The sequence below is a fragment of the Pteropus medius genome, unplaced genomic scaffold (assembly GCF_902729225.1).
Source record: "Pteropus medius unplaced genomic scaffold, Ma_sr-lr_union100, whole genome shotgun sequence".
Taxonomy (NCBI): Eukaryota; Metazoa; Chordata; class Mammalia; order Chiroptera; family Pteropodidae; genus Pteropus; species Pteropus medius.
In genome coordinates this window covers 18,385,437-18,398,906 of record NW_024342471.1, presented here as the reverse complement: position 1 = coordinate 18,398,906, position 13,470 = coordinate 18,385,437, and the positions used below count along the sequence as shown (strand labels likewise).

At 40.4% G+C, this 13,470-nt stretch overlaps 1 protein-coding gene across 2 annotated transcripts in view; it reads right to left on the bottom strand.

Annotated features, from left to right (window-relative positions):
- Window positions 1-13,470, bottom strand: part of ARFGEF2 (ARF guanine nucleotide exchange factor 2) — an 82,137-nt gene that overhangs the window by 27,919 nt on the left and 40,748 nt on the right. For both annotated transcript variants that reach the window (XM_039864545.1, XM_039864546.1), the window contains exons 16-25: window positions 13,129-13,334; window positions 10,395-10,479; window positions 10,122-10,293; window positions 9,393-9,544; window positions 8,244-8,372; window positions 7,113-7,271; window positions 5,004-5,151; window positions 3,772-3,871; window positions 1,592-1,632; window positions 1,329-1,498 (exon numbers count right to left, since the gene is read on the bottom strand). In XM_039864545.1, the coding sequence (XP_039720479.1) occupies window positions 1,329-1,498; window positions 1,592-1,632; window positions 3,772-3,871; window positions 5,004-5,151; window positions 7,113-7,271; window positions 8,244-8,372; window positions 9,393-9,544; window positions 10,122-10,293; window positions 10,395-10,479; window positions 13,129-13,334 (1,362 nt within the window). The remainder of the gene's footprint in view (window positions 1-1,328; window positions 1,499-1,591; window positions 1,633-3,771; window positions 3,872-5,003; window positions 5,152-7,112; window positions 7,272-8,243; window positions 8,373-9,392; window positions 9,545-10,121; window positions 10,294-10,394; window positions 10,480-13,128; window positions 13,335-13,470) is intronic.

Genomic DNA, 13,470 nt, shown 5'->3' with positions numbered 1-13,470 from the left:
TTTAGATGAGCGTTACCATTCACTCAACCAACAGCTGCTCGGGCTCATCTGCAGGCTCTTGTGGCTGTGTCCTCACTGAGGGTTCGGATGAAAGGTCACCTCAAGAGAGGCCTGACGTACTGCGCTGCCTGACCTTTTACCATCTGAAAATGTGGGTGAGCTCCATGAGGGCAGGGACCTCACCTAGCCACTGCCTGGTACAAGGCACTCAGACAGTTTGTTAAACAGATGGTATGAGGTACCTTACATTGAGCTGATAAGAAAACAAAGTAAACAAAGAGCTTTGATTAGCTGATGTACCAAGTAAGAAGCAAGGCTACATGTGACAGCGCCTCACTTCGGTGAGGTCCTGGCACAGGCTAGCAGCTGCCATGGGAGCCAGCAGGGCACAACTCTTCCTAACCCGCATTCAGTGGCATCACGCTGCTAGCTTAAATCGGTCATGGTGAGGTACTTCCACCACAGAAACTGGCAGACGCGACTAATCATTCCTCAGCATTCTATCCCAATGGTGGACTTCGTCTTTTTATGATTTTCTTCGATTCGTTGTAGAGAGAGCGGTTCTCCTTTGGATAAAGTGCTTTCTACTAATGCTATTTTTAAGCCTCTGTATTACAACTCTATCTCCAGGCCTGAGAAAAATTATTTTTAAATAATGAAATGTGTTTTGGTAGGAAAGTGTTATTAAGCTGTTACTTTTCCCTTTTGAAGCAAATGACATGACAGATACATACATGTAATAAATAATATATTATTCTGATTTTTTTCTATTTGGTCAATATATGTGTGGATGTGTCCACATGGATTTAATGAAACCTCTAGTGGAAAGAAAGAAGTTCAGTCTGGTTTTCTCTCAGTACTGGTCAGTTTCAGAACACAAAGGTCTCTAGCTTGTTTCTCATTTAAAAATAAATGTTACTTTCTTCAACAATGGTTTCAGAAGCCAGAACATAATAGTGAAACCATATGGAATATATGGAATATATGGAATATAACTTAACCTTTGGTCATTCAGAAAGCACTTCAGGATTTCACGATGCTTTCAGACACCAATATGTTTGCCCTGTGACTACAATGATCTTTGTGGTGTTAGCCTACATCCTGGATATGGGACATTAAAGTATTTTCATCACCACTGGATTTTTAACTCATTCTCCATGAGTTCAATCAATCAATGTGTAAGTATGCAATTACTTCTACCCAGATGTCCTTGACTCCACAGGGAAAATGAACTATAGGTACCTAAACCCTCAATCACCTCTTTTTTGAATTTAGTTGCTGGCTTCTTTTGGACAGTAAAGAAGTGGTTTTTGAATTTGAAGAATTACCTTATTGAAGTGATCTCCAATCACATGCCATATTCGGGACCACTGCAGTCGGATCCGATTCATGTTGTAGTATGATATCTCCACAATCTTCTGCAAGCTGAACATGCGGGGATGATGTGGGGAAGCCAGCTCATCCATAGACACGGCACACAGCCAACGGACAAAGTCAACTACAGACCCAACAACACATGCGAAGCCTCGTTAGTAATGGTCAGTCACAACATGAGGCTTCTGTAGTTGTCACAGGTGAGTCAAATACATACCTATTGCATTTCCATCCAGTCTGGTAGATCCAGTAAAAATTCTAGGAAGATAATTCCAGACATAATAATATAAAAATTAGATTTAAAAGCCTAAGTTTCCATTTCAAACACTTAGAATCTAAGGCAAAAAGAAAACATTTCAGGTTTGGCATCTCCGCTAAAATAAACAATGAGGTATCAAAGGTATAGAACTGGTCAAAGAACTGAGTTGAGAAGAGAAGCGTCTATACTGATAGAGAAAGTGACACATCGAAAGGAGAGGCGACGAGTCAGAATATAACAGCATGTGATGCCACGACAGTGCCAGTGCCAGAACGAGAACCTCCAAAAACCTGCTCATACGAGCAACAAAAACACTCACAAAAAATTACCAAAGTCGCCTTTTTCAGAACTGAACTTTGGAAATTAGCGAAGGCTCGTAAAAATGTTTATTCAGGAAAAATGGCTGCACCTCAGTATGAATAGTGAACATTGTGGCACTTTAACTTGGTTTATTTCCATTACCTTCTCCCTGGCTCCACACTAGAAAATATCCATTTAACACAAAAGAAGGTAGTAAGGATGGAGGAATATGGGAACAAAAAAGATATATTTAAAAATAGCAAAATATTATATATAAATCCTCCCTTCTCAGAAATTACATTAAACATAACTAGATTAAACGCTCCAATCCAAAGGAAGAGAATGGCAGAATGAACTAAAATAAACATGGTCCAAATACATGCTTTTTAAAGAGGCTCACTTTAGATTCAAAGACACAAATAAGTTGAAAGTAAAAGCATAGGAAAAGGTATACATACATATAGTAATCAAAAGAATTAGAGAGGCTGCACGCACTAAGATCAGACAAAAGACACTTAAAAAAATCACTACTAGAGACAAAGAACATCTTATAACGATAAAAGATTTAATTTATCAAGAAAGCATAACAATTATAAACACATATGCATCTAACAACAGAGCCCTAAAATATGAGGCAATAAAAGACAGAATTAAAAGGAAGAAATAGATAGTTCTACAATATCTAGAAGTGGCAAATCTATGTAGATAGAAAGTAGATAAGTGGTCACAGGGACTGGTTGGGGAGCAACTGACTGCTCATAAGTACACAGCTTCTTTACAGGGTGATGAAAATGCTCTGGAAATCAGATAGTGGTGATGATTGTACCACTCTGACTATACTAAAAACCACTGAACTGTACATTTGAAAAGAGTGGATCTTATGGTATAAAAATTAAAAATTAATTTAAAAATGTAAAAATGTAATAACACAAAGAAGTGCTGGACAAAACTGCTATTGTCCACTATCTTCTAAGGCAGAAAAACAGGAAAGAAATAAGTTTGGAAGAATAAACACTATGTTCTATTAGCCTAAATCTAATTGAAAAAAGTATAGAAAACCCATCGAAAGTACAATGCAGACAGTATCTCTGTTGGAGAGAAGGCAGAAGCAACAGAAGCAATGTAATCAAAATATGCTGATAAAAATTTTAAAACCAAGAGAGCAATACAATTGTGTCAAAAATTTTATACTGTTATCTCAAAACTGTCTATATTTAATGCACTGGGACAGGTCATTAACTAAATGAACAGCAGGGGATGTGATTACTCACTGGTAATTTTCAAGAGTTTGTTGATTTTAAGAAAATTCATATTTTAAGCATTAGTACCTAATGAATGTCTTCAAATAAGAACATCTACATTTCTCCTGTTTCAAGTGGACAGAAATAATGGAAAGATATTGAGGAAAAAGAAACAGCAGCTGTTAATCTGGCCAACTGCCGCTCATGGGTAGGCTTTATAGCCTAAAACATTCTTTGAATTTTTTAAAAAGTAATTTCTACTAAGGAAACGAGGTAATTTAAAACATCAGAACAAGCAAAAATTCTTGTTTCTGACAGAATTTGGTCACAGTGTTAAAGTTTTAATTTTTGAAAAAAGGTTATGATGCAATTCAAGGTCAAAATTCAAATAATTCAAGGTCAAAATTCAAAATTCAATAACTATGAAGGTTATTAGTAGTTGTGGATCATGTGTGCTTTTAATCTTTCTTAGTTTGAGTGATCTAGAACTGACAACATTTGAAACAGTCAAACACATCAGAAATCATTCACACTCAGTAATTATAGAGGATGCCAAGCCACTGGTAGTCTAGCTTCGCTGGAGAACAAACCCATTACCTGTCAACAGCTACAACCACACTCTGCGAGCTGGTCTCACCAACTGATTCCTGGAAGCTGGCCATCTGCCTTTTATCCACTCCACCACTCACCAAATTACCTGAAACACAATGTGCAAAATCAACAATGCTTCAAAAACAGTCATGTATTCAGAACAAAGCATCTTGTGGCATCAATATGCAGAGACAAGAGACAGAAATGAGAATGGTCTGCAGATGAAAACTCCCTCAACTGATGACAGAATAAAATCAAATTTAGGTTTTGGCATCTGGCTTTTAAAATGCATTCTTATTAAAAGCTCCCTTGCTTGTATCAATCATCTCCCTATTTTGATAGTCTTTAATATTTTTATAGTATTAAATGCCTATATTAAGTAAAACAGATTTAATCGATACTAACCCAGAACTCCTAGAACATGCACTGGCTTACACCTGCTGACTGTGCGGTGTGCTTTCCAGGATTCCACTCCAGTCATCCTCGCATGCATTCTAAGAAGTAGGTGCTACTACAGCCCCTTCCTTTCATGGACTCCATGCTTCTGTTATAGTCTATTATTCCAACCACTGTACATGGGACCTAGGAGCCTGCTCTCTGTGATCAGATGGCCTGGGTTTGAAACCTACCTCTGCCACTTCCTTTGCCTCATTTTACTCATTTACGAAATGGGGATAATACTAGTCCCAAGCTCACTGAGTTGTTATAATGATTAAATGGATTAAAAATATATAAACTGAGAGCTTAGAATGTGGTCTGGCACATTTGTTTGCCCTATTTACTATGATTATTGTGATGTATTACTAACAAGAGAGTCTTGCAATCCAATATATAGCCATTCTACTTTCATAAGAATACCATTTAAGAAAAGCCCCCCAAATGAACATGGAAGAGACACTGACTCTACCTTTTGAAATCTAGAGATACGCATACCCACTCCTCTAATAGCAGGTACTAAAGCTGTAGCCTTTCTAAGCAAATGGTTTTCTCCCTCAGTATAGTCACATATACAGAAAGAAAAGTAATGCAACCTGCTGACTTTGATAAAATTGGCATTTATCGATAGTTTAATCACAATGAAGATTGCTGGAGCAGCACTTCCGCTTCCATTAACAAACAGACTGTCAGCCAGCACAGAAAGAGGAGACAGTACGTGACAGTCCTGATGAGACAAGAAGGGCTGCATTCCAATTAACTTGAGGATCCATGATGGCCAGCTGTGGGGCCCGGTGTCTTACCCAGGCCAAGGCCCATAAACTCTTCTCCCGCCAACGTGTGGCTCTTCAGGCTCCCCTCTCTTTCACGCCCAGACCCAGACAGGTAGCGGGTCTTCACACCAGTTCCTATCAGCTGAGCGAGCTCCAGCTGACTGATGCATTTTAAGATCTAATAAAAAGAAGACATAAAGAAATGAGTTCCTACTTTATAGCCTGAAGAGAGCACTGTAATCTTTAACTAGTCATTACAGAGTTCTTTGAAACACACAGCTTTTCAGCTGAGGATAAAATCTGAGGGTCTTAGTATGGCTTCTAGTCCTGGAGAGACAACCTGGAGTGTGGGTCTGAATGACAGACATATTTCACTTTAAAAAAGAGGGGGAGGGTAGAGAAAAAGAGCAAAAGAAGAGCTGGTATAATGAAGTTATGCCCTACAGATGTATGGCATAACTATGCAAATTTAATAACCGATCAATAAAGAAAAAGTATTTGACTGGAGCAGGGGATCCCACTCACTGTGCCACTCAGTAAGTACACTATCTAGTCTGACTTAGCCACCCCAGCTCCCTTCTACTCTACACAACACATCATCTTCCATGCTGCTCCTTCAGCTTGACATATTTAGCCCTGCCCCTGGGCCTTTGCATTTGCTTTTCCTCATACCTGGAACATGTTCCTTATGCTCTTCCCCATGGCTCACTCCTTAGATTCCCAGCTGACATGTGTCCCTCAAAGAGACCTCCCTTGACCACCCTGAGATTACACATCCTCCTCATCACCATCCCCAGATCATATATTTTTTTCTCAGCACTTAACACTTTTCAACATTATGCCATATAATTGTTTGTTCTCTGCCAAGAAACCATTAACTTCGTCTTGTTTACTGCTGACTCCCCAGCATTTAAAATAGTTAGTGATTATTACTTGGTTAACTGAATGAATGAGAATGTACCCTAGAATGGGTGTGCGATGGGAGAAAAGATTGTATCTTCCAGCCCTATGGGGTGGTTCTGCTGCTTGAAAGCATATACCTGCACACAAACCCCTCTCACATGGAGCTTACCTGAAGAAACGTAAATTGTTTTTGTTTATTTTTCAAATCCTATTCTCTGTGTACGTTTGGCACAAGGGACAATGCCTTACAATGTTTTATAAGAACTTTTTATTTACTTTAGTATTGTCATCTTCTTTCCACAGTATTAGTCTTTAATAATGTCTTTGTCTTTTTTCTCTAAAGTCTCTTTTAATCCATAGGTTCCCCCGTCCATCTACTATTTTTCTTGGAATTTATTTGTTTGCTCTGAGGATCTCTCAGATCCTAGTGTTTGCAGACTGCATTCTTATGATATTGTTTACTGTGTTCCTATGAAGTAGATGCTTAAACTGACTCAGGTGTGAGTCACAGGCAAAAACATTTCTTAGCTGGTACTGCTTACTTTCATCATGGAGCACATGATGTCTGAGTTGGGGTCTCTCCTCTCAGTAACTTTAAGTGGCCACATAACATTCTAAGGAGTGGTGTGCCATATTTTTTTTAAACAATCTCTCATTGTTGGACTGTTTTTAATCCAATCTTTTCCCTAAAACAACTAAAATTTCAATGACCTTTCAAACACCTTTGTACACATAAATGATTATTTCTATAGGTAAGAATCTTAAGATATTATTTAAATAAATGTGAACCCACTGGCAATGTTCCTAATGCCTCATTGTAAATGCTGACCATTTCTTTTTAGATACAATTAGGAGAGAAATCAGGCTCCTGGCTTTGTCCTAAATCTACTCACTGACAGTAAGAGCTCCCAGGAGGTGCATAAGGACCTGGGGAAGGAGGCGCTAAACTGGGAAGAAAGTCACTGCAACAGAAGTGCACTTCCCTGCGGACATCGGCCACTGGGTGTGGGAGCACTTCGCGAGGTGGCACATCTGAACACATTTCACTCACCACAGCCCTTGAGAGTCTGGCTTTCAGATACACGAGGTATTTGTGGATGACAGAAAACACAGTTAAAGTTAGGCGTGACTTCAAGAAAAATGGAAATGACCAAAGAGAGGCTGACACTAAATTACAGGAATGCCAGGAGTCACCCCAAGAAAAGGCAATTACCAGGCTTTCAAAGAGACACACACCTCATGCCAGGAATTTCCAAGGTAGTTGCCGTCGGTGTGAGCCACTGTAATAAGCGTCTTTATGGTGTCGATGTTTTTCTGCTTCATCTCCGTGATGCTGGAGCTGGCTGTCAGCAGGGAGAAGCGAGCAAGGGCCTGAACATAGGCATCTCGTTCCAGCTGTGATGGAAGCCCGAGAGAGAGCAGTGAGACCCCACCCTTCGTACAACTGTCTTCACATTTGTGGGACTGGCGCACTGGGCTTCTCCGACACCTTCTAGACACACATCGACAGGCTCTGTGCACATTTACACGCCAGTCATTCCATGCTGGTGTCCTCCTGCAACGGGAACATCCCGCTAAGGCTCCCTACACACCACATGTTTGAGAACTAACCCGTCTCCTTTCCAACTGACATCACACTTATGTTCCTGTTCCGTTCCCTTTGGAGGAAGCGGGGGAGGAATCTGTTGAATGCTAAGATTGTCACATAAATTCTATTATCTGCAACAATCTTGCGAAGTGGGTCTATTTTCTCAAGTTTATAAATGTCTTAGAGAGAAGTTAGCTGGGCCAGTGTCATATGGGTAGAGAAGCAGCCGGCTGGGTACTGAAAACCCAGATGGTCTGATGTCAAAGCCTATGGTCTTGGAACAAAAGAAAATGTCTAACTGTAAAATAAATGGAAACAGAAGACTAAGTTTTTCAAAATAAATAGGTGCAGATTCTTACTAACATAGGAAATGAATGGGATTGTTAATGTCCTGATTTTATAACAGTTAGAGAACTATATTACATTTGCTTGAATTTTCCAAGATTCAAAACGTTCGCAGACATATTCGTTTTGTACTGAACTATTTGCTTCCTCCAGAGAAGACCTGGAAATAAGGGAAATTATAATAACAACTGATATTTAATATTTTAAGCACCAGGGGAGGCAAGTTAGGCAGATCAAATCCAATCAAGTAGCTGTGCTTTCAAAGAAAGTTTTTCAATCTTACAACCTTTCAAAGAAGGTTTTAATCCAAACCTCCATTTTTCCCCCTAATGAGGTTGTTGCATGAGTAAGGAGTTTGCCTGATAGTTTCCAGGTTTTGCCAAATCTAAAAGAACATGGCCCATCAGCATCTCTGGAGTGTTGCTCACACCCACCTGCATTCCAAAGATGCAGGCGATCCGGATTGCACATCGGATGCCTTCCAAACACAGGGAGGCCACTTCAGTATCATCACAGTTTTGCAGTCCGATGCTGTAGGCTGCCAACAGCGGTGTCCACACCAGCTATTAAGGAAGGAAGGTTTCAATTATGTCTAGAATTTCAGTGTGCAAAAAGCACTTAGAGGCCACACTGTTATAAGCACAACCAGGATGCGAAATTCACTGCTATTTTGATTTCAATCTATTCCATTCACAATGTAAAATAGTTCCTCCTAAACTGTGGTCAACTATCACTATAGATATGCCATTTACTAAACGTACAGTTCAAAAGGAAGGATGGTAAATACATGGGCTAGTGTGCCACCACTATGCCTACCTGTGCTCATGGCAGATATCACTAATCAATCAGAGTCCCACTCTCCCTGCTGAGTCTATTCAGGGCTCGAGAATCCTTCTTTACACAATAGAGCAAGCAGCCATTGCCAATCAGAGGTTGGCATGCAACATAAAATTGATAAGCAACTTACATTCTATAAACTTAGTTTAATTGAAAGATTCCTAATTCTTTACTTTTCCTCCAACTTTCTTGTGAATTCCCTGAGAAGCTCACAAAAATCTAGAATTGATCAACTAGTATCTTTTCTAGATGTTTTTAAAAACAGAAAGGCCTCAGGATATTGTCTTTCATGTCCACCTAGTCTTATGTGATAAACTAACCCTGAGGCCACTGAGGTGAGATGTCACAATAAAACTGTCTCTTTGCCTGAATAATTATGAATTCATTCAATTTCCCCTGTAGCCCTTACAGCAACCCTGTATTTGTCCCCACTTTACAGATGTTGAACAGAGAGGCTGAGTAACCTGACCAAGGTCCCAGAGCTACAAAGTGGCAAAGGCGGGGTTCCAGTCCTGACATTCTCCAGCCCAGCACGCACTCTACAATCCAAACCAGTGCTGGCATATGCCCAGCGTCGTCAAAGGTCTTCTAGGGAGGACTTGCTGTAGTTATTGTCCAGAAAGCAACCCCCAGACCTGGCCCTTCCTCTCCTCAGCCTCTTCGCCGTTACAAACTTGCTGGTTAGCTTCCGGCTGGTCAGCTCTTGAATTGGGCCTAGCCGTGTCCCGACGTTTCAGCACACTTACCTTGAACATCGGCCGGACGTGGTCCAAGTGGGTGGCACTCGTAAACGGGGCTTTGGCATGGCTCACAGCCTCCATTAGAGCCTTGGCTGTCTTAGCCATTTGCTCCATCTCCAAATTGTACAGCAGCCGTCGCTGCTTTTCACTAGCTACACCTACAGAGAAAGAAGAGAATGACAGCGGCTGACGCTCACCGAGTGCTTGCTAAGATTAGGTTATGAATTCTCCCAACCACCTCATGGGTCTGTCACAAATATTAACATCTTACTGACGGGAAAATGAGGCACAGAGTGGTTAAGACACTTGCTCAGGCTCGTACAGCTAGTAAGTAGTAGAGCTGGGACTTGAACCCAAGCAGTGTGGCTCTAGAGCCTGCCCACTAAACCACTAGGCTCTGCTGCCTCTCAAACAAAGAAACTGACAGCTTCAGAGGCACCTGGATTAACGGAATTCGAATCAAAGTCGGCACAATAACCACTGATATAAAAGCAAAGATTTAAAGAACATTTTTGGGGAGTAATTTAGCTATCAGATTATTTTAAATTCCCTCTTGTAACTAATCACAAATCTAGCAAGACGATTGGTGATATAAGAGAGCCAATATCATAATAATTAATTATATTTCTCATTCAGGTATCTAAATGTGCAAATTAATCATCAAGGAGCTCAATCATGCATTCTGATACACTTGAAAATTGTAATGAACAGAAATAATTTGCCTTTAGACCTTACTCTGCTTAGTAGATTTGGTTGCAATCGTATGTTCTTTTGTTTCTTTCATTGCAATTTTCTTGCCTTCTATCTCTTCATAGATGCTTGAGAGATATTCCTCTGGTAGATCTTTACTGTCATTGATGCCCCGATTCATTTTAATATACTGTTCTTTTGTCATTTTATTTTTTACCTGAAATTTAAAAAAATTTAAAAAACCATTTAGAAAACATCCAATGGCCCAAATAAAGCTGCTTATTTAGCTACAATATATAAATCATTAAAATATCTTACCTGAGGGCTGTGCAAGTCTGTAGTTAGCATAATAATTGAATATGCTAAGACGTACGCAGTGTCGGCACTAGCGAACAGAGTTTGCCTGGAAGAAAAGAGTCCAGATGTCAGAATGTGCACGGAGATGTAGCTGGACGGCCAGTGCTAATGGAGACACATGTTTTGCTGAAAGCAGGCTGACTGCCCCATGGGACGCCAAGCTAGTCAAGAGTTTTCAAGTTTTCTTCATCACTGACTAATAATTAATGACCCAGAGTGTAGAGAAAGCTTATTAAGAATATGGGTCAGCTTTAGACTTCTTTTAATAAAGCAGTTTCAAGTCAGTTTTTAGAGAAGATCTCCAAGTAGCCTCCAGGGCCAGAGACTAGGGTGAAGCAAGTGAGGCACCCTCATTTCCGGTGTCGACCCTGCAGTGCATGACCCCAGAGTGAGGCCCTTTACAGTCTGCACCCTTAGTGCCTCGTTTGCCTCACTCTGGTTCTGTTCCTGAGAGCATCTCTGTGCTAGGCACTGCGTAAAAAGATGACTAAAACTGCTGTCCAGTTATTGGTTATTTACGGCTTACATTATCCACTGTAATATTTACAGTACTAACGCAAAGGAAATATTTATGTGTTACAAACAATATGCTAGTGGAGACTGCCTTTCTTTGTCCTAGGCAAGAAAATAAAGACAAAACCCTGTAGATGCACAGCATCATATGTGAGGCTAAAGCTAGAAAAACTTGTCTGTCGAAAGAGCCCCTAATAGGAAAGGGAGAAATTCGGAAGAACACATGAAAGCTCTGCATTCTAATGTGAAATTTAATTGAGTCAAATGTTTACTGATTAAGGGAAACAGACCAAGGTCTCCACAGGAGAGCTAGGCAGACCTCGGAGCTGCTGCACGTACGTTCAAGTTCCAGACTACCCAAATAAAGCAAACATCGCAATAAAGCCACCTAAGTTTTCTGGTTTCTGAGTGCATATGAAAGTTATGTTTACACTATACTGTAGTCTATCATAAAGTATGTATGGTTTCTGAGTGCATATGAAAGTTATGTTTACACTATACTGTAGTCTATCATAAAGTATGTAATCATAAAAAATGTATATGCTTTAATTAAAAATATTTCATTGCTAAAAAGTGCTAACCATTGTCTGCGCCTTCAACAAGTCGCAATCTTTTTGCTGGTGGAGAGTGGAAAGTCTTGCCTTGATGATGGCTACTGATCAGGGTAGCTACTGATCAGGTGGCTGCTGATGGCTGGTGTGGCTGTGGCAATTTCTTAGCTGTCTGGCAAAGAAGCCTAGCTTTTGGTCTATCTTGGCTTTCGGCATGCCTTCCTCACTAAGCTTAATCATTTCTAGCTTTTGATTTACAGAGAGATGTATGGCTCTCCTTTTCACTTGGACACTTAGAGGCTATTGTATAGGGTTATGAATTGGACTAACTGCAATATTGTTGCGTCTCAGGGAATCGGGAGGCCCAAGGAGAGGAAGAGGGATGGGGGAACCGTCAGTTGGAGCAGTCAGAACACACACATTTATTAAGTTATGCTGTCTTCTATGAGTGTGGTTAGCGGCACCCCAAAACAATTATAATAGTAATATCTAAGATCACTGATCACAGATCACGATAACAAATACAATAATGTAAAAGTGTGAAATATTCTAGATTACCAAAATGTGACAGAGACTCAAAGTGAGCAAGTGCTATTGCAAAAATGGTGCTGACAGACTTGCTCGTCACACGGTTGCCACAAACCTTTAATTTATAAAAAACACATTATCTGCCAAGTGCAATAAATGAGGTATGCCTGTATGTTATGATGTCTTCACAGCAAATTCTAGAAATCTATTTGGTTACAATGACCAGATGCTGCCTTTACTGACCATGCCATCTCACGGGGACAGCCTGCCGTGCACATGGAGGATTGGGACCAATTTATATGAAAACCAAGCTGACTTGAGAGGCAAAACTGTTATCAAAATATTTCTACTGAACAATTCCACATCATGTTCATGGTATAGTGATACGTTATGTTCAGTGGAAAGAGCATGAGCTTCTGCGTTAGACAAACTCATATTTAATCCTGGCTCTGCTACTTACTAGCTGATTAATTCTGGACACATTGCTCATTCTCCTTAAGTCTGTTTCCTCATCTATAAAACAGGGATACTATTCCCAGGCTTACCATTAATTAAATAAAATGCATGTACAACTCATGGCACAGCTGACACACAGGAGGTGTTTAATAAAAGTCTCTTTTCAATTTCTACTTACTACAAAAATATGAACTACCTATCAAAAAAGGCCCCAAGGCGGAATCATGTTCTTGGGTGGGTTTTATAGTTACACAGCCATTTTTGTAACCTGCTCATCAGTATGTAATTAAAGAAAATGAAAATCCTAGCGATCTACCCACATATTAAATCAGGAAAGAGGTGCCCAACTGCCTCTTCTAATTCCACAAAACTACTCTTTTCATCATTAATAGTGTGGGCTCTAGCTGGGATCTTGGGCAAGTTCCTTAGCCTCTTAGGTCCTCAATCTCATTGTTTGTAGAAAGGGGACACAAACAGTTGCTTTGAGGTCTTATATGAGATAATCCCTTAGCCTGGCACATAATGAACAGAAACTTGAGTTGCTTGGCACAGATTTAGAAAGATTAAATTCATCCCCCACCCAAACTAAGGTTAGTGTTCTAACGTGGGCCAAAGGGTGATGTGGACGGTACTGACACAATGCTCACCCCTGGTTGCACTCTATGTATCTTGCAGCAAACTTCTCCATTAACCGATCAATCTTCTGGGCTTCCCCAGGTAGGCGGAAACCTTCTAGAAATGTCCGCAGGGCTGAGACAAACTCCTTCTCACAGAAGTCAAGCTGGTCCACGTAGGCATACATCACCTCCTTGTTGAACCTCGTGCTATCTCCCAGAAAATCACCTACTTGGGTCTGAAACATACGTATGCACTCACATCTACAAATTGCCAAATATGAATGCGCAGCGAAGCACGCTTCAGTCAAAGGGGGAAGGCAGAATGCCTTTGCTCTAAACACCAAGAACAGGCCAAACTGCTAGAAAAGCTAG